Source organism: Hemicordylus capensis, chromosome 4, assembly GCF_027244095.1.
Source record: "Hemicordylus capensis ecotype Gifberg chromosome 4, rHemCap1.1.pri, whole genome shotgun sequence".
Lineage (NCBI taxonomy): Eukaryota > Metazoa > Chordata > Lepidosauria > Squamata > Cordylidae > Hemicordylus > Hemicordylus capensis.
In genome coordinates this window covers 221,682,345-221,706,445 of record NC_069660.1, presented here as the reverse complement: position 1 = coordinate 221,706,445, position 24,101 = coordinate 221,682,345, and the positions used below count along the sequence as shown (strand labels likewise).

At 44.2% G+C, this 24,101-nt stretch overlaps 2 protein-coding genes across 8 annotated transcripts in view; one reads left to right on the top strand and one right to left on the bottom strand.

The window, feature by feature from the left end:
- ADNP2 (ADNP homeobox 2) overlaps positions 1 to 9,004 on the top strand; it is a 35,250-nt gene extending 26,246 nt beyond the window's left edge. For all 6 annotated transcript variants that reach the window (XM_053243217.1, XM_053243216.1, XM_053243220.1 and 3 more), the window contains 2 exons: positions 1,858 to 1,947; positions 3,667 to 9,004. In XM_053243217.1, coding sequence (XP_053099192.1) covers positions 1,858 to 1,947; positions 3,667 to 6,666 — 3,090 coding nt within the window. In that variant the 3' untranslated portion in view covers positions 6,667 to 9,004. The remainder of the gene's footprint in view (positions 1 to 1,857; positions 1,948 to 3,666) is intronic.
- A 2,361-nt stretch (positions 9,005 to 11,365) lies between these two features.
- BLOC1S4 (biogenesis of lysosomal organelles complex 1 subunit 4) lies at positions 11,366 to 24,089 on the bottom strand. 2 transcript variants are annotated; one of them, XM_053243225.1, is made up of 5 exons: positions 23,707 to 24,089; positions 19,211 to 19,282; positions 18,189 to 18,290; positions 16,685 to 16,819; positions 11,366 to 12,978 (listed from the first exon to the last, which is right to left on the bottom strand). In XM_053243225.1, exons 1-5 carry the CDS (start codon positions 23,941 to 23,943, stop codon positions 12,973 to 12,975), a joined length of 552 nt encoding a protein of 183 aa, XP_053099200.1. In that variant the 5' UTR covers positions 23,944 to 24,089; the 3' UTR covers positions 11,366 to 12,972. The 2 variants fall into 2 exon arrangements, with proteins under 2 accessions (XP_053099200.1, XP_053099198.1); XM_053243223.1 differs by having other exon boundaries at positions 11,366 to 12,965.
- Between the last annotated feature and the right edge of the window lie 12 nt (positions 24,090 to 24,101).

Below are 24,101 nucleotides of genomic sequence, written 5' to 3'. Positions count from 1 at the left end.
CAGACATCTCACTGTCTTTTGGAGCACATGGTTGGCTACTGGATGATACTTGGAGATATTAATACCAATTTCGCTGTCTAGGCTTGAGTTAACACAATACTTGGACTGCATTTGACCAATTCTTAAATATTGTCTGGTTGGAAGGGGAAACAGCCCCAGAAAAGAAATACTGAATGGTTGGGTATGTCACAACTTTATTTGTTGCCTGTTAAATTTGGTACAGCCTAGATGTTAATTATGTGGCTGTGACACACTTCCTGGTGGAATAGGGATGTAGCAGGGGCCACAAGAGACAGAAAGAGCCATGGAACGAGTGCTTGTGTCCCTGTTCTCTGGGGCCTTATTGCATCCATAGTACAGGAGGATTTCTGCTTTTTTAATGCAACAAGTGAAAATGATAAAGGACCAACAGCAAAACAATACAGGGTTATGTGAGTTCTGAAACCATCACACTCTAATCCCATCTCCTCCCTTTTCCTTGTGTTGGTAATGGTTGTGGAATATTTATATTAGCGTGCCTTTCTGCTCACATGGGCAGGAGTTCTAGCAGTCGCTTGCTTTCACCTTACCTTGTTTGGCTGCAGCAAGCTTCATTGACATGTCTTGCCCTAAGGGGCAAAAAGGAAAGCTAAGAGCTGGGCCCCTCTGCTCCCTACATGGAGCTCTGCCCACTCCAGCCTCTCTGGCCTGCCCCAGTACAATTAATTAGTAAAATTAGCTGTTAGACCAGCTGTATCGGACTAAAATGGCATGTCTTCAGGGCAGTGGAGATTCTCCAGGCTTCTGGGATGGGGACTGGCAGCAGTCTGCATGGGCAGCATGGTCTGGGATGTAGGGATGTCGATGGAACCTTGCGGCACTCCATTCTAGGAGTGCCGAACCAGTTCTGTGGACGGAGCTGGTGTGTGTGTGTGGGGGGGAGGGGTTCTTTAAGGGGCAGGAGAGATGCTGCCTACCTGCCAGCCCCCACCCTGCTGCTCTCCCTTGGCTAGCGCTCTCGTAAAAAGCAGGTGTGCAGGACTGCAGTGTCCCTCCCTGCACCCTGGTCAGCGCTGCCACGGAAGTGGCCGATGTATGTGTGCATGGCACACACGTGTGTCCTACACTGCAGTCCTACACGCCTGCTTTTTACAAATGCTGGTGGGGGGAAAGTGGCTGGGTGGGGCCTGGCAGGTAAGCAGTGCCTCCCCTGCCCCTTGAAGAACCCCCACTCCTGGGAGTGCATGGAACCAGTTCCATGCACTTCCCTACTTGGATGCTTGTTGGATGCCCCCAAGATAGTGGGGGCTGACTTGTGGGACTGTGGGCTTTTGCTACAAGGGAATTTCATCATCACTTGCCAATTACATGATTTTCATGGGAAATGGAATTTTAAATGTGTCTGCATTGTTCGAAGCTCAAAGATGGAAAATGTGAAAGTAAGCTTCATAGTAGTTTCAGAAATGTAAAGGTAGCAGAAGCTGGCTGAGATGCTGAAGGTTCTGGAAACTGCATACTTGCCATGTGGCAAGAACCTGGGCATTGGGATTGCAAGTTTCCAGAGCCACACATTGGAAGGAACAAGCATGAACAATACCCAACAAATGCATTTTTCATTTCACTTTAAGAAGAAAAGGACTTTATTTTACAAAATAATTTGAACATACTGCTTGGAGTTGGTGGTGTTACTTCACAGTACATTTAATTCCTTCTCTAGCAAGGATATGGCATGGTATCTGGCAAGGGTTTCCAATTTATAATCTTATCTTAATTTGAATTTATTTCTTTTCAGCATTAAAAAACCTGTTGATTTAAAGTAACTGTATAAAACTGGATCTTTTTATTCATGTACTATTTTCAATTGCTGTTTCTTCTTAGACCCTGAAAAGTTTTGACCCTGGAGAAAAATATTTCTGCAACACTTCCTGGAGTGATGTCTCTCCTTGGGAGTCTATGGCAAGAAGAAGGGTATGTATATTTATCAGGCAACTCTTGTCTAGGCGCCAAAGTGCAGTTCAAGTGAGTGCAGGGTTTTTATGTGCCTAGAGGGATTTACTTTTGTGCTTTGAACAGCAGATCCCATTCTGAAGTGTCAGACTACATTAATTTAGGGGGACACTTCACCCCTAAATTTCAAGAGCTGGTTGCCAAATAGTAAAATGTACTACTGTTCTTGGAACAGAAGTTCAAAGCAGTCTTAGACTTGGGGTGTGTGTGTGTGTGTAATATTGTGATTAAGAGATTAAACAAAAGACTAGTGAGACTACTTGTGATTTCACAGAATAAGGAGCCTGGATTGTTGCTTCTTGTTCACTGGAATTCATGTGTTCTGTGCTTACTATTGCTTTCTCCCACATGCTGTTCAACTCTTATATTTTCCCATGACTGCTTTTCTATTGGTCAAAACCAAATATGAAATGACTGGACACTTGGTTGATTTTTTTCAGCTTCCTAAAGCAGAAGTTTGCCCCAGGCGAATAATAAGAAATTTCTGGGCAGCCCCATATTTTGTCACATTAAACTCCAATGGGTTTTTGCATGGCTAATGTCCCCTCGATATAGTATACAACAGTAAACAAGAGAGACTTCTGCCTGAAGCCTCAGAGAAGCCACTGCCAGTCTGTGAAGATAATACTGAGCTAAATGAACCAATGATCTGACTTGGTAGAAGGCTGCTTCCTATATTCTTTTGATATTGGCTGATCTACCATGCAGCATGCTGCCCAACGAAGAGGAACCACGCACATGGTTTGCGAACCAGCCAAGAGCCCATCCTCACTGGCAGCAGAGGTGTGGGAGGCTCTCTGTGCACTTATCTGTGCATCATCACTCCTCCTTGGAGCCACTACGTTTTCCTTTTTAAAAAATCATTGCCTCTGTGTATGCTAACCATTGTGTTGGGTCTCCAGTTATTCTAGCTACATAAAACTTCTATTTCATTTTGTTTCTTCTTCATATGCTTTGGATTTGTATAGAGGCATCTTACATTACTGATAGCAAGTTGCATACGGGCATCTCTGTTGTGTCTGAGGCTCTTGAAATTATATTTATGTTAGGACCCAACCCAACACAATGACTGGAATATTAGTATTTTGGGACTGCAGCCTATTCCAGGGGGTCAAACAAGAGAAATGTTGTGCAGTAGTTCAAAAGGTATAGTGGCTGACATAACCGTTCTGCATGCCGCATGAAGAGGACCACACACATGTGATTTGCAAGCCAGCGAAGAGCCCATCCTTACCTGTATATTTGGAATAATAGCAGTGGTGGCAGAACAGTGATTATGCACAGCTAAGTGCGTGCACAGCCTCCCACCCCTCTGCTGCCAGTGAGGATGGGCTCTTGGCTGGCTCATAAACCGTGTGTGTGTGTTCCTCTTTGGGTAGCATGAGGCTGATTAAGCAAACATGGATTAAATACATGCTGCTGAGACAGTCCTTGGTGTGTAAAGTTCATATTGATTCAAAGATATAGAATAGGTCTAAAAGAATACATAAGATATTTTCTTTTTAAATACCCTCTAAAAATGGTAAATTTTGATCTCTGAAGAAACTTATATCCAGCTGGAGGGAGAATAGTTAGTTTCAGTACATCTGTACTTCTGACAGCTGACATGAATGTGCGTTTTGTAGATAACTGCTGAAGTAATGGTTCTTCTGTTCTTTTTGTTCTTTTTCTTTTTTGCAGAGATACAGAACAAATCCATACTGCTGTAGCCTCTGCAAGTTCTCAACAAAATTTCTTAATTCTTTCAAAAATCACTTGAACCGTTGCCATGAAGATGAAATGGACCAAGAGTTAGTTGTTCCTTGCCCAGAATGCACATTTGCTTCTCATTCCAAAACAGTAGGAAAACACCTCCGGATGTTTCACTCCAAGAAAAAAATACAAAATTACAATGTGAGTGGTGGCATGAGGCAATTCCGGAGCGATGTAGTAAATTTCGTATGTCAGAAATGTCAGTTTACTGACACGTTATATTACAACACAAAGAAACATGTGCTGGTAACCCACTTTCAGAATCTAATAAGCACTTACTTTGAGGAGAGGCCGGATGAAAGTGAAGAAAATTTTACTGATCATTATTGTAAAAAGTGCAATGCTTTTGCAAACAGCCGGGATTCTTTAATATATCATGTCTTGACATCTGAAGTACACAAAGACTTGGAGAACATATTGAGGCCTGTAATTTCAGTACAGCCTAAGAAACCAGGACAAGCAAAATCACTGCAGATTGTCAGTATTGCTCCCAAGCCTTCCGCAGTTGGAGCCACTTCACCGTTGATACCGACCACTGCCTCGGTGACCTCGGCTCCTACTACATCCTGTCTTCAGCGTTCACTTTCATCAGTCAGTCAAAATCAAAATATGTTGCCAACAAAAGCAGTTCAAAACACAGTTGGACCACTGAGTGTTTCAAGTGCCTCTAGTAGCCTTACGCATACATCATCTCCAACCTCGGTTGCCCAGTCACGTATTACACTTATGTCTGGATCTTGCCCAGGAGGTCCAAATAATGTTGCGCTTCAGCCTACAGTTCCCCAACCGGTCTTTGTTTCCCATCGTCTTCCCCTAAAGCAGCCTGTGAGGCCTGGGGTCCTCTGCCTGAACCAGCCTACTGGGACCATAAGTAGATCCGGTCCTCCAGGAGTTGTCTCATTCAGTCGGCCTGTCCGGCCTACTCTGCTTCCTGTTAACCCATCTATTAGGACCATGAGCAGTCCAGTTGTGTCAGGGGCTCTTCCTATGACCCCGCCAGCTGGGTCTCTAAATACATCAATCGGGACCAGTGTTCTTCCAGTAAACAGACCTTCTGCACCTGGGGTCCTTGCTGTAAACCGGCCTGTTGGCAGCTTGAATCACTCTAATGGTCCTGGGGTTCTCCCAGTGACCCAGACGATCACTTCAGGGGTTCTTCAGTTTAATGCACCAGGGGTTCTCCCTGTAAACCATTCAGTTGGCCCTGGGATTCTCCAGTTTAATCAGCCTGTTGCACCAGGGGTTCTTCCTGTAAATCAGTCTGTCAGACCTGGAATTTCTCAAAATACAACTTTACTTGCTGCGGGACCGATACTTAGACAATTAATTCCAACTGGCAAGCAAGTTAATGGGATACCTACGTACACTCTTGCACCAGTTTCAGTTGCTTTGCCTGTGCCACCTGGTGGTGGGGTGTCAACTGCTGCACCGTCTCAAGTACCTGTTCAGCTGATGCAGTCTGGTACAGTGAGTCAGTTGCCCCAGGCTCCTGCTACTGTGCCGCCTTCTTCGGTTGTGACTTCTTTGACCAATACTGCTGTCAAGACATCTCTCTCTGCGTCTGAAATAAGTTTAGCTCTTAAACAGGCAAAGCAGTGGAAGACCTGTCCTGTTTGCAGTGAGCTCTTCCCATCAAACGTCTATCAAGTGCACATGGAAGTAGCTCACAAATTCAGTACAGTAAGGACAGAGGTTACTTTTGAAATTGATAAAGTTGCAGCCTCTGCACCTTTTCTAAGGTGGCTAAAAGATAGGACAGTTCGGTGTTTTTCTTGTAAATGTTTCCTGTCTGATGCAGAGCTTATAAAACACCTGTTCACACATGGATTAGCTTGCCTGTTTTGCACCAGTACTTTCCATGACTTAAAATGCCTTGTGGATCACACTAAAAATGTACATAAAGGAAAGAAGAAACTACATGCTGATTATGATGACAAAGGGTTCCAACTTGAGAGTGATTCTGAAGGTGGCCTGGTGTTTCCTCACTTTGATTTCTGTATAGCATCACCAAAAGAAGAACTTGGCGAAAGAGAAGTGCATCTAGCGGTACTAGCTGGGGTAAACTCAAGGACCGTTATTCCTCTGTACATCAAATTGCAACTTGAGGCTACTGAAAAGATTGTAGGCAATAAGAAAGTCTCAACTTGCCCCTTTTGTTATGGTACTTTCACTAGCACAGAAGCCTATGAGATCCATTTGAAGGAGAGGCACCATATCATGCCAACTTTACATACTATTTTGAAGTCTCCTGCTTTTAAGTGCATCCATTGTTGTGGAGTATACACTGGCAACATGACTCTGACAGCTATTGCTGTGCATTTGCTCCGCTGCCGGAGTGCCCCCAAAGACAGTAATCCAACTGTGAAGATGCAGCTTGAACTCGATGATGAGAAAGATCCGCTGCTTGTGAATGGTGAAAAGCCTGATGCTATGTCTCTTTCAGTAAAGAGGAAACAATCTGATCATCTTTATGCTGTTACAGAGGATTCAAAGAATGAGGACCAGCCATTCCTGATTATAAATAGTGGTACAGCTCAAGTTCCAGCAAAGGAGGTGAATTTTGTACCTTCCAAACGACAAAAAACTGATCATAAGACTGAAACAAAAGGACAACCCTCAACTGAAGATCTTCATATTTTAGCACTAAATCCAAAGCCATTCCAGCATAGCTCAAATGAAGCTCAAAAACGGTTTCTTGCACGTTATTTTCACAAGAAGCCATATCCCACTAAGAAGGAGCTAGAATTACTGTCGTCTGTTTTTTGTGAGTGGAAAGCTGATGTTGCATCATTTTTTGGAAGAAAGAGACACACGTGCCTAAAGGCAATAAAGAATCTTCAGCCATCTGTGCTTTTGGGCTTCAGTATGTCTGAACTTAAAAATGTGAAACACAGATTGAGCTTAAAATGCGAATCAGAGGTTCTGTAAAAATAGTTTCTTTTTAAAAAAAACAACCCCTCCTAATATAAGGCAATCAAGATTGCATATTACTTCAGCAGTTGTCTCATTGGTTTAGTTCTTTGTGACATTAGAACATTAGTACACAGTGCCTCATTCAGTTTGGGCAACTGTTCATTGTGGCAGTGGGGTACAATATAATATACCTGAGGCTCTGGGCAGAGCCCTGTTCCACAAGCACTCCTAACGTCTGCCACTACACAGCACTAGCCATAGTGGCTAGTGTACACCCACTATCCAAAGCGTAAGTGCTTTTGCACAAGAACAATTGTTGTTCAGTTTATTGTGATCTTTGATCAAATACACTTTTTTGCAGCTCCCCTGTGCGCTGGAAGCACGCTGTTAGAGCAGAAAGTATTTGTGGTCTTGCTGGCCTTGGGCCGAAATAAACAAATACGTATTTGTGGTCTTGTGCAAGAGCGTAAAGACGCCTACGTTTTGGAGTGCAAGAACACCAGTATAGGGCTAGCACTGTATGGTGCTGGATGTTAGGAGTGCCCATGGAACACTGCTTTGGATGTTGGCCTCTTGTTTCTTTTGGTTTTTTTGTTTATGGAGTAGTGTTTTCCTCTCATGGGTTTTTATTCAACTCTTAACATTTTCTGATAGTTTTTTTTCCTTAATATTTTTTTACTACTACTATTGTTTTAGTAAAATATCAAAACTGGTTAGATGGTCATAATAGTAATAAAATACTCCCCCTCACTTCAATGTTTAAAATGATTGGCTTGAAACCTCATCTTAATTATTGCCCTCTAAAAAACCCACCTTCACTTATCAGTGACAGCAGTAACAAATTCAACAGCCTTGGTTACTCAAAAGCAACGTTTGCAAGCATTGTTTCTGAGCTTCCCTTTACCTGGAATTAACTGAGCTTTTGTTATTGAAAATTACTTTACTAGCTTTCATAATAGTTGTGTTATTTTTCTACATAAGCTGAGTTTAAATACCTGTAAGAAATTCTGAAGGTTTTATTATTTGAGTAAAAAAATTGTGTCCTTTTTCTTGAAATTTTAAACGGTTTCCAAGTATTACTTGGCATTTAGTAAGGAGCTGCCCAATTCTCTGTAGGCTGTAGTGACTACACAGGGATTCTTTAATCTGCTGGTACTGCATGCTACTCCTGGAAGCAGTTGGCATTGCATACATATGATTGGCAGTCCTTAGCTGTCCTGCCACTGTGCTGGCAAAGATTCTAAAACAGAGACTGGAGTAACAGCTTAACACTTCTCCATCTAGCTTTGCTGCTTGTTCTTGGAGCAAAGAATCAAAAATAACCACTTTGGCAAGATCAGTGCAGGAATGCTGTGACCATCAGGCTCTTATCCTGTATCAATATAATACAGGAGGACCTCAATATTTGCAGGGGTTCCGTTCTCTGCAATTACTGCGGATATGGAAACTGTGACTAGTGAGTCATTGGGGCAATGTGATCGTGGGGGCTTGGCCTGAAAATTGCCCCAAAATGCCAAAAAAGGGTTAAAAGGGAAAAATAAAGTGCCCCACTGTGATCTGCAGGCAGCCAACGATCCAGCAATGCCCCCCTGTAGCCACAAATAGCCCATCTTTTTGTTTTCCCCTGCAAGTTTTTGCTGTTCAGTCAGAAATGACCTTAGAGGTCATTGCCGGCCACCCTGACCCACAGATACATGAGTTTTGCTGGAATTTTATGGCGTCTACCTTAGGTCGGATATCTATTACCCGACTGCAGATACATGAATCTGCAGATGCTGGATCTGTGGATATTGAGGCTCTACTGTACTTTATAAAGATGATGAGGGGTGGTATTGAACGCTTAACATTCATATTACATTGCAGCTGCTTGTGGTATTTGCATCAACACTGACAGAAAGCTTTTGCTAGTATCACACTGGCTGAAGTATGATTGGATGTGTCACTCAGCAGATGGGAGCCTTATAAAGTTAGTCAAGTGCTTGATGAACAGCCACAATAGGTCTTTTTTTCAAAACAAAATAGGTCTGAAACATGTGTCAGATTCTGTTACTGCTGCTGTTCTTTTTGTGGCAGTGTGTGGTTTGGTACACTCCACATTCATAAGATTGGTAATTTTCTGTTCAACCTGAATGGGATATCTTGTGCCACTGTAGCAGCAACAAAGAGAAAGTCATAATATATTTGGTGTGCTGACTTTACAATGTTTTATAGTTACTAACAAATCTCTTAAATGCCAAGGGATTTTTTTGTTTTGTTTTGCTTTGGTGAAACTGCATGTAAACAACTTTATGCATATTAAGCAGTTGCATTACAGGATGTTCAATTTCTATAAACATCAGAAAATTGTAAGAGGGCTTTTTGGCTTAGTTTCTGTTCTTTCATGCAGCTGAACCTGCCAAAGAGATGTCACATGCAAAGGGGGACTGGTTGATGTGGGCCCTGCAATCTATCCATATGTGGGGGTATCGCAGCTGCACGGCCACATCCTCTGCATCAGCATTGATACTTATGCAAGTGCCAAGGGGTGGAATGATGATGAACTGACTACCGGAAGGTATGGGGCAGGTGGCATGGGGAGGATAGGATTAATACTACTGCTTGACCTTTGACGTTCATCTGCTTATGGAAAAAAAGAGCGAGAGGATATAGAGTCATAAGTATATCTTTCCTGTCTTCTTCTCTAGCAAGAGCATTGTGGAGAAAACTATCCTGCAAAACTAGTTAAAATGTTTAGGCACACACCACCCAGACACTAGAAGTTGGCACAAAGTAAAAACCACTGCAGTGTAAGGAGAAAATATTTAGGTCCAACTGCAAATACAATTTTTATTTAGTGTAGACTGACAAATCTGAACTGTGGTTTGGCCAAGGTTAATTTGTGAGCATATAATGTAGGTGATAAATATATATATAGGACAGTGATAGTCTCTGGTTGCAACCACACAAAAAATCAAAATGCCATAGGCCAGGGGTTCCCAACCTGTGGTCCTCCAGATGTTGCTGAACTACAACTCCCATCATCTCCGGCTATAATAAATTGTGGCTGGGGATGATGGGAATTGTAGTTCAACTCTTGGCAGACCACAGGTTTGAAATCCCTGCCATAGGTATGACCTCCTAAGAATTGAAGTGAGCAGAGGTTATGTAGTAGCAGTATGTATCCAAATGCTAGATTAGAAATTTTGAAGGATTATGGAGGGATGACCAGAGCCCCCCAAAAAGCCAGAGTTTATCCTTGCAGTAATGGAAAGCCTGATCCAGTGCAACTGAGATCTTTAAAAATTGCAGACCTATTAATAATACAGGCCAACAGAATGCACAGCATTATGTGTCTGTAGGACTGCACTGCAGAGCTGCTGTGCCCTTCAAAAGCAGTGTCGGGACTGTGCAAAACAAGCATCTAGTGCATCTGCAACTTTCCCTACTGTTCTGAACTGGGGAATTGTGGAAGTACTGGTTGCACAATTGCCTGTTCTGTACTGCTCTGACATTGCCTTTAGAGGCCCGCAACACAGTGTTATGGACACATAATGCTGTGCTTGATGTCGGTCAGTGAATTTTACCTATTTTTGTTTCAAATAAACCCAAGTTTTTAATTTTAGATGTGTATGGATTATTCTTTAAATGGGTATAACTGGGCAAAGTTCAAGCAAGCAACCCTTTCAAATAACGGTCTCCATATACTGTCCTTAGCCTGGTTTGTGCAAGTAACCTTTTTCTGGATTGTACCACCTTGGGCTGCAGAGATGGTATTGCATGTGTGACTACCCCTGTGAGGAACAGCAGCCAGGCTCATTTTGCACTGTTATGCAACATTTTAAACATTATGGATGCGACCTTCTGAATGCTAGACCCTTTTTCCTTCTTGGAGAGTTTTTTCCTTGGCAAAGTATTCAAATATGCAACTTGGGGATTTAAGTGACAGTTCAGGAAACTAGGGCCAGTTGCTCTCCCCCTGCTATTTATAAGAGGCAGCACCACTTTAAAAAGTGCCTCTTTGTTCAGTTAGTTGTAGTAAAGCTTTTCCTGAAAAGCACATTTGAATATTTCCTCAGGAAAAACACTCTCCATGTAGCAGACTAAAGTGGGCTTCTCTAAAAGAGGTGATCTTTAGATCTATATTGAAAAACCTCTCTTGATACCTCTGATTATAATAACTGCTGGCTGGTTTCTAAACTCCCTTTTTTGATATGGTGGTAACTCACCTGCAGAGCATCTTCGATGATACAGTCTCTGGACTGAAGTTAATCTAGTTTTCAACCTGGTTATGGGATTAAAACTGCCTTGGTCACCCTGGTGGATGATCTGTACTCCGAACCGGACAGGGCAGTATGTCTCTGTTAGGGGTGTGCACGGAACCGTGGAGCTGCGGTCCGGCGCTGGGGTGGGGGGGTTCTATTAAGGGTGGGGGAGGGTTTACTTGCCCCTCCCGCCACTTTCCAACTCTGGCACTGTATTTACTATAGTAATGGGGTGGCAGGATACCTCCCTGCCGCCCCTTTCCCCGCTTGCTTGCAAAAGGCTTTTTAAAGCCTCACCTGTAAGAAACCGCAAACTACGACAAAACTATCTGAGAAATCAGGAAAAGAAAGCAGAAATGGTCAGTTTTATCAAAGGCTAAAGAAAGAATCTTGTGATCCAGGCATGAGGAGCTAACTTTGAAATAAGTAACTGCCACTTATGGTTTGAAAATAAGTTCATACAATCTGGGGGATCTTAATTATTTACACTTTTAATTACATTTTAAGTTACAAGAGCTTTGGTCGTCACACTTTTGGCATTATATACAAAAGTTTTATGATGTTCATCAAAAAGGACTTTGTCAGAGATGTTTGCCTCTAAAATGTTACAGCAGTCAGGACATATTGCTGGTTTCCTTTATGTAGCAGTTCAAAGCACAATGGAGCTTTTCCTCCTCTCATCAAACACAGTACATCTCCAAAGTTGAGCACAATCCAGACACATTCATTAAGGACATGAAATGCATAGTTTGGGTCCTTATTGCACTTACATTAACACAGAACTATTTTTTAAACCATCTTTGTGGTATGTGGGTTAATACTAGCAGCAGCAACACAAGAAACAGAAGTGTACACTTCCTCTGTTTTTCCTATGCAAACTATTGTAGTTTGTAGATGGCCCTTCATTGTTCCAACTTCCCAATAAGATTAACCAAGAACGTTTGTAATATGATTGGACAACTGGGACCAAAAGGCCAACCCTCTCTGACTACTCTGAGAATGGGGAGAGAGATGAGTGTACAAAAATTAATGCTATTACTTGCACTCTTCTGTCCCTGCCCCTCAACTTTGAGCCTTTTCTGCCTCAAGGATGAGAGGGGTTTAAGGGGGAAAGCTTGCTTTTTTCTCCTGCCTCTTCCAGATTTTTCACATTGGAAAGGCACATGAGTTTGTAGCAAGCAAAGGGGAGGGGAAGGTTGTACAAGCTGTTCCCCATGCGCTCTTCTGCTTCTTCCCTCTTGCATTCCCTGCCAATTTCTAATTCTGAATGGTTAAAAAGGGTGGGGGGTGGATAGGGTTGTATAAGGAAAATAGTTATCTTCCCCATGTATCCTTCAGTCTCTTCCCTTCTTCCCTCCCCAACCTCAAACATTTCATACAGAATGGGAGAAAAAGGACTAGTTCCTGCCCCACCCTCTTTCTACCACTCAAAGTGGCTTTATTGGTTAGTATCCCAGTCACAGGTATACAGGTTACACTTTAGGAAGACTGGAAGAACAGTGGCTGACATCCTGCTTTATGAAACAGTGGTACTGTGCATGCACTACTGCTGCCTTACACAATAAGACAGCATGCACAATTGTGTAGGGGGAGGGGCGATTTTCACCAATCTCCCCTGCAAACACTACCTATGACTTTGAAGTTTGTTCCTGAGCGTCAAGCATCCCTCAAGGACCCACTTCTGGAGGTGGGGGAGATTGGCAAAAGTCACTCCCCACATGACCAGTGGAGTGCCAAAGTCTGCAGTACAGAAGTGGCAGTGCTCCTTATGAAGCACTAACAATTCAGTTTGTCAGGATGTCAGACCACTATATTTTGCTCAAAACAAAGATGGCATAAATAAGTATGACGATAGACTGTGGCATACAATTAGGACGGCAGCAAGCCACTGTTTTCAAAGAAGTGCAACAATCTTAAGACAAGCATGCATCTTGCTCACTTACAATTATCTTTTAAATAATGTAACTAAAATCACATATACTGTGCTTCACCAAGACAGGGAAAGTAGTCTTCAGTCTTGAAGAGATCAGGAGGTTCATAAAGAGAATGAGTCTGCCTTGAGGAAGACGATTTCTGCAATTCAAATCTGTATGTTAAAATACTTTCACACAAAGGAAAAAAGGTAGCAGGTTTAAAATTTATAATTCACAATGTACACAATTTAAAAAGAGTATCTTATGCAGTGCTAGGTTTTTGGATGCATGAACAAATGTAGAAATCACTATTCCTGAAACATAAGAGCCAATAGGATTTGAGAAAAGGAATTGAGTGCTATCAAAATCTTGGGTTCTGTTAAATGGTATAATGGAGGACCTTGGCCTCTACGATGTACGGAGATTGTTACGACCCAAAGACAGGGACTACATCTTATTAAAAAACACACACCATAAGACAAGCTCAAGGATTGATTTTGGGCTTCTGTCCCCAATTTTGGGGAGACAGGTGATTGTGTGTGAAGTTGGCCCACTTATTTCAGATCATGCCCCAGTAGCATTAAAAATACCACTGACAGATTCTGGAAACAAGAAGCAAAGACAATGGAGACTGAATACACCCCTGTTAAAGGACCTCACATTTATTACAATGATTGGGTCTGAAATTCAAGAATTACAGTCTAACAGGACCCCAGGAATTAGCTGTGCGCTCCTTTGGGACACTCTCAAGGCGTACCTACGAGGCAGGATTATCACCTTTGCCTCTTTTTTTTTTTTTTAAACACACAGCTCAAGAGAAACAAGGAATCTGAAGAGCAACTTAAAGTGACTTGGGTGGAGTATAATGCCAACCTGTCCTCTCAAATCTATGCTAGGCTCCTGAAGCTACAATATGATGTAAATCTGATACATGCCAAACAGGCTGATTTTCTCCTAGCTTGCTCTAGGCCAGGGATTCTCAACGTTGGGTCTCCAGATGTAATTTTATGGAATCATTGGGTGGGAAAAGGAATTGGGTGGCTATCACAGTTGATAAATGAGGAGCATAACTACAAGCCCTTTGCCTCCCCGCAAGAGGAGTTCCACTTACCCCCAGCCAGTGCCTGGCAGTATATGCAATTGAAATACAGTATATCTGCTCAATTCAGACCCGATGCACTGGTGGCATCAGCAACTCCAGATATATTAGTGCATGCCATTAAGATGTCCCCTCTTTCAAAACTAAATAAATATCTATATGCCTTCGTGCATGGAGACATGGACCCTGGCTTGGATATACTTAAGGACAAATGAACCTGGAACTTACATAAACTGTCACCAGCACAATGGCAAGATATTTTAGGTAATGTTAAATGTAGCTCAATGGATCTTAAATTGTGCCTTATCCAACAGAAGATTATTTTTAGGCCATATTTGACCCCTCTACACCTTAAGCTATTAAAAGTGGCCTCAAATAGTAATTGCTGGAGATGCAATAACCCCCATACCAATTTAACACATATGTTCTGGGATTGTTCCATAGTGCCAGGATTCTGAAGGGAGGTTATTACGTGTATTAATTTAGTGATGGATTCATCCCTTGCACTGAAGGATCTGAATGCAGTACTGGGGTATATCCCAACTGAGTGGGGACTAAAATCAGGTCCTAAACAATGGATATGGAGAACCTTACTGGTAGCCAAGAGATTAATACTGCGGCATGGAAATCTTCCACTCCCAGGAGTAAAGAATGGGTTCAGGACTTGTTTGAGTTAGCGGCACATGAAAAATGGGCCCTCATAAAAGTAAATAAACTGCATAAATGGTCAGAAACCTGGGACAACTTTACTGAACTATTATTAGAATAATTAACAAACAAACAAACCAAAGACACCCTTTTGGATTTACCCACATCTCTTGGTGCAATGGTGTGTATCTCCTTCTCTCCTCCCCTCCTGCTCCCCTTTTCTTCTCTCTTTTCCCCTCTACCAGTTGCAGGGGAGTAATGGCAGGAGAGAGGGCACGCCCTCAACTCCTGTCTGTGGCTTCCAGCGGCATCTGGTGGCCACTGTGTGAAACAGGATGCTGGACTAGATAGGCCGTGGGCCTGATCCAGAAGGGCTGTTCTTATGTACCTCTCCTTTCTTTTCCCACCTCCCCAAAGCCAGCACAGCGCACAAAGGCTGGGCTCGGGGAGGGAAGGCTGGGCTCGGGGCAGGGGCAGAAACGGGGAAAAATGTATGTAAATACAAAATGTCAAAAAACATTTAAAATTTTTAAAAAGAAAAAGGAATTGAGAAGAGGAGAGAATGGAGCTGATAACTTGCTATTTCCAATAGCAGTACTAAACCTCTTCATCTGTCTTTGAAAAGAGGTTTTAGTTAGCAAGTGAAGCATGTATGTAACTTGAGATGTGGGGGGGGGGGGGGAAGAGCCGAGAAGAGAGAGAAGGACTACTGATTGGCCAGTATAGCTGCAGCAAGAACTGCATTAGTGTAGAGAAGTCTAGAAGGCAAGACCTAAGAGTGCTCTAAGAAGAGAACATGCTATATGGGATAAAATCTGGCTGTCACCAACACAACGCTTCCCACAGTAGCATCCCAGAATGCTCCATCTTTACATGGAGTACAACTTAGGAATACTCAAGGAATGTATGGTCTAAGTAATTTCAATTCAGATTCAGCTTATTACGCCCCCCCCCCAAAAAAAAACACCCCACCCTCTACAAACCAGGCCTGTCCTTGTTCAGGATTTTATTCTGGGGCAGGGGGATAGTACAGAGGATCCTTGAATATCACAGGGGTGACGTTTCATGAAGTACCACAGAAGTTAAAACTGACATTCAAGTATAAAACCTAGCCTGAAAAATGGGGTTAGGTTTCTGAGAACTGGCATGGGCTGTTCATTTACCCAGTTTGAGATTTAGAAGTTAAACCCTCAACCCAACAAATGAGCAGCCTGTGCTGCTTCTCAAGTGAGCGTCACAGAAAGAATAGGTGGAGGGAAGAAGAACACAAGGAAGGATTGAGGAGCTTGTGATTACTTGAGAATCTGGAAAGCCCTAACTCTTTTGGAGTCTTTTGCTGGACTCCTCCTCAGCTGCAGTTGAGGCTGGACTCCTCCTCCTCAGCTGCAACTGTGGTGGTATCCCTGCCATCGCTTCTTCAAAGGTAGTTCCAAAGGCTCCCTCCTCCACCTACACAACCGCCTTTAGTCCACCCCTCCAGCTCCCTTCCTCCTGACATTTTCTTCACAGGCTCCCTTCACCAGCAACTTCCTTCTCTGCCCTCCTGGTGACTTTAATTAATAAAGATAAAGAACAATGATGGTTGAAAAGTAGCACAGGTTCCTCCTTCCATGACTCTTCCCCGTGAGCAGTATGGCAGGTACTGTACGCAGATTTGGTTATGGGGTCATTTTGGTGACACACTGTTTTTGCTTTAAATTCCAACAAGAAAATCTTGCACAAGTCCAAAACTACTCCCACAATAACAAAGTTTGTGTACAGGAAGGGGACCCACAAAAGACAAAACTGCAGAAGTCAAACCTGTGATATTCAAGGGTCACTTGAATATTTTTCATGGGCAGATAAGTTATCAGTTTAACACTTAATGTGGCACAACAATCCAGGAAAGGGACACACAATCCTCCATTTGTTAACACTCAATTACATTGTCACAGCAGAGAAATTTTGTAATGCTAGGCACACAAACATTGAGAGCCTAAATTCAAGGTTCTTATAGGAATGTATTACCTTCAATAGGTGACAAAAGATTAACTCCAGAATTTGCAAAAGGCTGAAGTTTGATCTCTGATTCAAATGCATTTTAACAGTCTTTTCAAAACAAAGTATGTTCATTCTTGATTAAGAAAACTTACATTAAGAAAAGATGGCACATTGATTGTGTGTAAAAGTTTTTTGAAAGTATTTGGAAAAGTTCCAAGGTCTGCTTCTGCCTTTGTAATCTGCTCCTCCATCCCAGCCACACTATTTCCAACCATTCTGACAAAAGCCTGGTCAAAAAAAAATTAAAACATGACTGATCAGCAACAGCAATGAGTATGTGCAAGCAGAGAACAGCAAGAAAACATTTCTAAGTAATCTGATTGGTCATCTATAACACAATCATACTTGTATCACTTTCAGAAATTAGAATATACATTGGCATTCAATTTCCTAACGACATTAAATATAAGCGCTACAATCCAACAGCTTTAAACCCATATCCTAAGTGGTTCTTGCACAAGTGGAAGGCAATTCTGGTAATGCTGGGGGATTGTCACCAATCTCCCCTTCCCCCTGCAGCCTTCTGCACCACACACAATCCTATTCCAAAGGGCCCTCTGGAAGGTGCAAGGAGCACTGGATTGTAGTGGTGCACTAGCACTTTACATATGTACAATAAATGGTTAATTCAAGCAGTGAGCAACAAGATGGCTTTTGCATTTCACAAGTAGTTGAGTTTCCCCCCTCAAACTGCAAGAATCAACAATGAGACTGAATCAATTAATAGACTGCAAGAATCAATTACAAGAGTTCTTTAATCCTCATAATATATTATTTTTAAAAAGTGATGGCAGCACAGTAGATGAAAAACCAGAAAGGAAATACCAGGATTTGTTATATTTTTAACTTTGGAACTAGTTTGACATGTTTTGCAGGGCAATTCATCATTCAGAAGACATATCGTGTCCGGAACATGGTGCACATGTTCGGGACATGATATAGCAATCTGCTCCCATGCACTGATTCACTACAATTCTCTGCAATACAAAGACAAATTTTTCCTCTCTTACATGAAAGCCACACTCATGTGCATGTAGGCAAACGTGACCATTAAACTGTTGAACTACAACTCCCATCACCCCCAGCCACAATATATTGATGGGAGTTGTAGTTTAAAAACAGCTGGTGGACCAAGTTTGCCCACCCCTGATGTAGGAGATAGATTAAGGCAGAGAAAAGAACATACGTGTGAAGCTTTTCACTTTCTCTGAAATCAGGAAAGTCCTGCAGACAGCTTTTGTGCATGACTGGAAGTTCAAGTGTCTGAAGGAGATCACTGAATGGGTTTTTTAAAACTGGATAACATTACATGAGCCAAAAAATGGGGGGGGGGGGGATAGTGCAATAAGGAATTTATATTTGCTCTGTAAGAAATGTATAGTGATACTGGCTAATCTACTGTGCAAGGGTACATCAGCATAGTAATGTTGCATGCCTACAAGTTATGCAAATATTACACAAGAGTAAGTCCATATTTTCAATGGGCTTCATCATAACATTTGCACAAATTTTGCATTTGCACAACTTGCGTGCATACTGTGTTACTAGGCTGACATACCTTTGCATAGAACGTAGCCAGAAATTAGAAATACATACTTCCAGTTTATCGATCTTTCTATATAGCCTCCTCATTTCCATAGCTTTTGAGTGAATATGTGGCACACTTTCGTTGACTACTTGAGAGGAATCACTTCGAATCTAGAGAAAAATTGAAAAGTTTTAGTGGCCAAGTTAGCAGAACAATGTAGATAAGTTAATAAAATGTAGATAAATTAAGAAAAAATAAGGCTACCTACAATCATCTATCAGAAAGCACATACCAACATATTGGTTTTTACAACTGGACTTAATTCAGAGCAGGGATGTGTACAGCTACAGGTATGCTGGGATCCTAAATCAACAGGTTTGAGTGAGATAGTACAGATTTGGATACTGAATTAAGCCAACACATAAAAGCTGAAGTCCAGAACTGAGGCACTTGCTTTTTTGTTGTTGTTATAAAGAGCAATCCTTTTTTGTAAGGACTACCTAATAGATGTTTACTGTCCATGAAACATTATATAATAAATTCCAGGAAGGCTCCTTCATGTTGTCCTAATATTACGTTAAGGGCAGGGGAGGGTGCACTTACCCCTCCCCCCACTTCCCCACCACCTGCACTGGAGTTTTGTAAAATCCCTCAGGGCGGCAGCGTACCTCCCTGCTGCTCCTTCCCCTCTTCGGCCGGAAGTGGCTGGAAGTACTGGGTGTGTGCTCACGCATGTCAGACTGGCTTGCACGTGATCATGGCGTGCACACACACGCCCAGTACTTCCGGCCAAAGAGGGGAAGGGGCGGCAGGGAGGTAGGCTGCCGCCCCGAGGGATTTTACAGAATTCCAGCGCCAGCAGGGGGAGGGGTAAGTGCACCCTCCCCTGCTCTTAAAGTCCTACCCTCCACCCCCATAGAACATTCAAACCGGCCAGTGTTTGAACCTGTTCAGAGGCCCGTAAAAGGGCCTCCGAACAGGTTCATGCACATCACTATTCAATAGCATTAACAGAAGAAAATGTTTCATATAATCCCACATCTAGGTTTGCTAATCTATTTTAAATAACATATTATTCAGTCATACTTACCATGTCCAGCATCCCCACAAACTCATCTACCCTGGTCAGTAAATCTTCCAGACTCTTGTCTAATGTTTCAATCTGTTTAAACAAACCAAAAAACCAAAAAACCTCAGGTATGATACAAGACCTGTAGAAATAGTGGCAAGCACAGGTGGGGAGAGTGAAGAACTGAGTTTAACCGGGGGTGGAGGGGAGAGAAGGGGACCTACCGTTGGGGTGGGAGGGACATACTTTCATGTCTCTGAACTATTTGAAAAAAGCATTAAGGAAGGTTGGGAAAAACACTAGGGAAAGGACAGTATTTGACTCAGAAAATACGAGCTGCTGATCACGTAGCTTTTCTCCTCACTTTCTGCTGAAACTGCCTCTACTGCTGTGGGGTTCACTACTCTCTATAGGTGGTTTACTGTTAAAAGATCCATAAAATTATTATGAATGATGTGCCATCAGTGTACATGATGATTTGTGACCTTGCATAGACAACATATAGAGGTCTCTACTCTCCTAAGAAGCTTGTAATTAAAATAGTCCAGAAAGCAACAGAGCAGAGACTTTCAGTTTTCCGACTATACTAGAACTAAAAAAGTAGACATCACAGGTAGGAATATCATGAAAAACAAGGGCTGAATGATAAGATGGGTATGGCTGTAGGTAGCTTGAAAAGTAAGAACAAGAAATTTGGAGTGAATATGGAAGGGAATAGGAGAGAGGAAAAATGTTGGCAGCAGCATTTTGGACAGTGTTGAGGGAAATGAGATATGAAAAGGAGGCCAGAGAGAAGACAGCAGTAGGGAAATGGATGGGCAACAAGGAATAGAGGAAGGGAGGAAGATTGTGTGAGTATGCCTAAAAATGACTGACAGTGTCAAGGGAACACAGGCAGCTGAAGCAGCACTACACACATGCAAGGGTGCAACCACCATCAATGCCTCCAGAAACTACATTCATGGAGCAGTTATGATGGAGCTGCTGACCTGTAGCACAGCCCCATCTAGAGTGCTTAAACATGTGCAGGGGCTCAGGTGGTGGTCCAGCCATCTGCATTCCCTAGCACAATGTTAGCCAATGTATTATAATGATTATTAGCAGACAGCCAAACAAAATTACTCATGAGTAATCACATTAAAATTAATGGGACAAGTTAATCACTATTAATCTGTCCAATGAAGTTATTCATATGTAATTCAGTCTGGTTGTCACCCATTATTATTATTATCATCATGTGCTATTCAATATTATTTATTTATTTAGTACAATTGTATACTGCCCTATACAGAAAGGTCCCTGGGCGGTTCACAACCTAAAACCATTAAAATATTAACATGATTAAAACAATTTCAAAATACAAATATACATTCTAAAAATCAAAGCTTTAAAACTTTAAACTAAAAGGCTGGCTAAACAGGTATGTTTGCAGGTCCTTCTTAAAAACATTCAGAGAAGTATCAGGAAGCAAGTTCCAGAGTCCCGGGGCAACTCTAGAAAGGCCTGGTTTTAAGTTGCCACCAACCGAGCCAGTGGCAACCGCAACTGAACCTCCCCAGATGATCTTAATAGGTGGTGGGGTTGATAAAGAAGAAGGCATTCTCTTACACAGCTTGGGCCCAAGCCATTTAGGGCTTTATAGGCAATGACCAGCACTTTGTATTTCGCCCAGAAACTTATTGGCAGCCAGTGTCATTCTTTTAAAATGGGTGTAATATGATCTCTTCGGGTAACCCCGGAGACCAACCTGGCTTCTGCATTCTGTACTAACTGCAGTTTCCAAACTAAGTACAAAGGCAGCCCAACATAGAGCACATTGCAGTAGTCAAGCCTGGATGATACCAGCATATGCACCACTGTTTTAAGGTCGTTTATCTCTAGAAACTGATGTAGCTGGCATATCAGCCAAAGCTGATAGAAAGCACTCCTGGCCACTGCCTCAACCTGAGAAATCAGGGAAAGGTTTGGGTCCAGAAGTACTCCCAGACTACGTACCTACTCCTTCTGGGTAAGTGCAATCTTGTCCAGAACAGGTAGATCTAAACCACTCAACCTCCCACAATTAGTACCTCCGTCTTGCTTGGATTCAGCGTCAGTTTGTTCTCCCTCATTCAGCTTATTACCACCTCCAGGCAGGCATTTAGAGAAGTTAGACCATTTCCTGAAGTTGACATGAAGAAATAGATTTGGGTCCCAGTGGCTTCATGTAGATGTTAAAAAGCCTGGAGACAGCATGGAGCCTAGTGGGATTCCAAGTGACACCATCTGGAACCTACCCGAGAGGTAGGAACAGAACCATTGCAGAGCTGGGCCTCCCACTCGCAACCCCTTCAGGCGCCCTTCAGAAGGATACCATGGTTGATGGTATTGAAAGCTGCTGAGAGATTCAAAAGGATCAACAGAATCACACTCCTCCTGTCTATTCCCAATTGGAGGTGGATTAGGCCAACCATGGCTCTCTCAACAAAAGCAAGTTTGAAAAGGGTCCAGATAATTCACTACCTCCAAGACAGCCTGTAGCTGAGACACCACCATCCTCTCAATCACCTTGCCCAACCAGGGGAGATTGGAGACAGACCGATAATTGCCTAATTCTGAGGGATCCAATACAGGTTAACCAGATGGTGGTCCATCCATGACAATGGGGAAAGCACAGGAGTAACACACACGGAACATCTTCCTGATCAGAGCAAAAAGCCCAATTGAGAGTGTGACCAGCAACGTGCGTCGGTCCTGAGACCACTTGGGATAGGCCCACAGTTGTCATGGCTGCTATGAACTCCAGAGCTGATTAGTGGTGAGTCCGAACCGGTCCAGCGGCCATTCTAAGGAATGGCCGAACTGCCGGACCGGTTCGGCTCTTGGTGGTCCGGGTCCGGGTGGGGGGTATGACTTTAAGGGCGGGAGGGCTTGTTTACCCCTCCCGCCTCTTCGGCCCCCTCCAGCGCCCGTATTTAACTTAAAAGCGGGGCGCTGGAAACCAGCCGCCCCCGCCGCCGCTACTGCCGCCCCCCGAGCAGATTAACGATTAAGGCTGCCCCTGCCATCGCCCGCCCGCCCGCCAGCCAGCCCTCCCTCCCAGCTGCCCGCCCGCCCGAGTGTTTCCTTACCCAATGCTTGAAGTAAACGAGAGGAGCTACCGAACGGAGCTCCTCTCGTTAGCAAGGCCTCCAGAAGACTGAAGGCGCTTTGCGCGCGCGCGCGCATGTGCGCACCACAAAGGACGCCGGAGGCCCGGTCTACCTGCTGGGAAAAGGCCGGGTAGACCGGGCCTCCGATCGCCGGAGGCCCGGTCTACCCTGCCGGGCCGGGTAGACCAGGCCTCCGGCGATCGGAGGCCCGGTCTACCCGGCCCTTTCCCAGCAGGTAGACCGGGCCTCCGATCGCCGGAGGCCCGGTCTATCCGGCCCAGCAGGGTAGACCGGGCCTCCGGCGATCGGAGGCCCGGTCTACCCGACCTTTTCCCGGAGGGTAGACCGGGCCTCCGGTGTCCTTTGTGGCGCGCGCATGTGCGCGCGCGCAAAGCGCCTTCAGTCTTCTGGAGGCCTTGCTAACGAGAGGAGCTCCGTTCGGTAGCTCCTCTCGTTTACTTCAAGCATTGGGTAAGGAAACACTCGGGCGGGCGGGCAGCTGGGAGGGAGGGCTGGCTGGCTGGCGGGCGGGCGACGGCAGGGGCACCCTTAATCGTTAATCTGCTCGGGGGGGCGGCGGTAGCGGCGGCGGGGGCGGCTGGTTTCCAGCGCCCCGCTTTTAAGTTAAATACGGGCGCTGGAGGGGGCCGAAGAGGCGGGAGGGGTAAGCAAGCCCTCCCGCCCTAAAAGAAAGGGCCCCCCGTCGGTGCCGGGCCGGACTGTGCACATCCCTAGAGCTGATCCTGACAAAGTGGTTCCAAAGTGGACAGTAAAGTCCTGCAGAACTACCAGACTGGGGGGCTCCAACGCCAACTCTGCAACAAGCCTTTACACAAAAAGTACAATACATAGGAACACTAGTTTAACTACCCTCTCCCGCCATACCTTTTCTCAGAACTGCAGTTTCACACATGGGTGTGAAGGATTTTGTCAGAGACCACTTCTCTCTTCCACCCCCACCCCTGGCTGTCTACAGTGTGGGTTTGTTTATTTATATTTATATCCCACTCTTCCTCCAAGTAGCCCAGAGTGGTGTACATGGTTATGTTTATAAACATGTTTATAACCATGTAGGCTCAGTCTGGGGAGGGGGGCTTCAAAGCGGGCTACATCACTCCAGTGACTGTTGCTGGTGTCTATCCTGTGTTTCTTTTTAGACTGAGCCCTTTGGGGACAGGGATCCATCTTATTTATTTATTTATTTATATCTCTGTGTAAGCCGCGCTGAGCCATTTTTGGAAGGGCGGTATAGAAATAAAATCAATCATCACGTGTCTGGAAAGGCGGAAGGAGTCGGCTGCGGTGCACTGGAGGCCTCCCGACCGGCAGCCGTTGGGTGCCAGCGCGTGCCTGTGTGTACGCGCGCGCCCGAGAGCGCTCACTCACCTGCCCGGCTGAGGCGACTCCACGCAGCAGCGGCGACGGCAGCAGGTAGGCGGCGTAGTCGGCCGCGGCGGTTGCCAGCAGAAGCTCCCCTCCGAGGAGATCGCCTTCCGACGCTTCTTCGTCCCCAATGCCCGAGGTGCTGCTGTGACTCTGCGAGACGTTGCCGCTGCTGTCTCCGCTCAGCTGGGGCAGCGGCGGCTCCTCCGCGGGAGCTGCCGCCTCTTCCTCCTCATCCATGTCTCCTTCCTTGCACTACGCGCCCCCCGCACACACCAACCCACCAGTCATTCAGTCAGCTGATCAAATGGTTTTCGACAGCAGGAACTGTTAAAGAGCCTTTCCCGCTACGGAAGCCCAGCACGGACAATGTCAAAGGTAGAGTCGAACGTCCAGCT

Excerpts from the sequence above, each read along its gene's own strand:
- BLOC1S4 (XM_053243223.1), bottom strand. The coding sequence starts at position 23,943 with ATGGATGAGGAGGAAGAGGCGGCAGCTCCCGCGGAGGAGCCGCCGCTG. Across the intron at positions 18,291-19,210 it reads TTGTGGGGATGCTGGACATG|ATTCGAAGTGATTCCTCTCA; the intron begins GTAAGTATGACT and ends ATTTTTCTCTAG. Across the intron at positions 12,966-16,684 it reads ATGTGCCATCTTTTCTTAAT|AAATCGTCTTCCTCAAGGCA; the intron begins GTAAGTTTTCTT and ends TTTGAATTGCAG.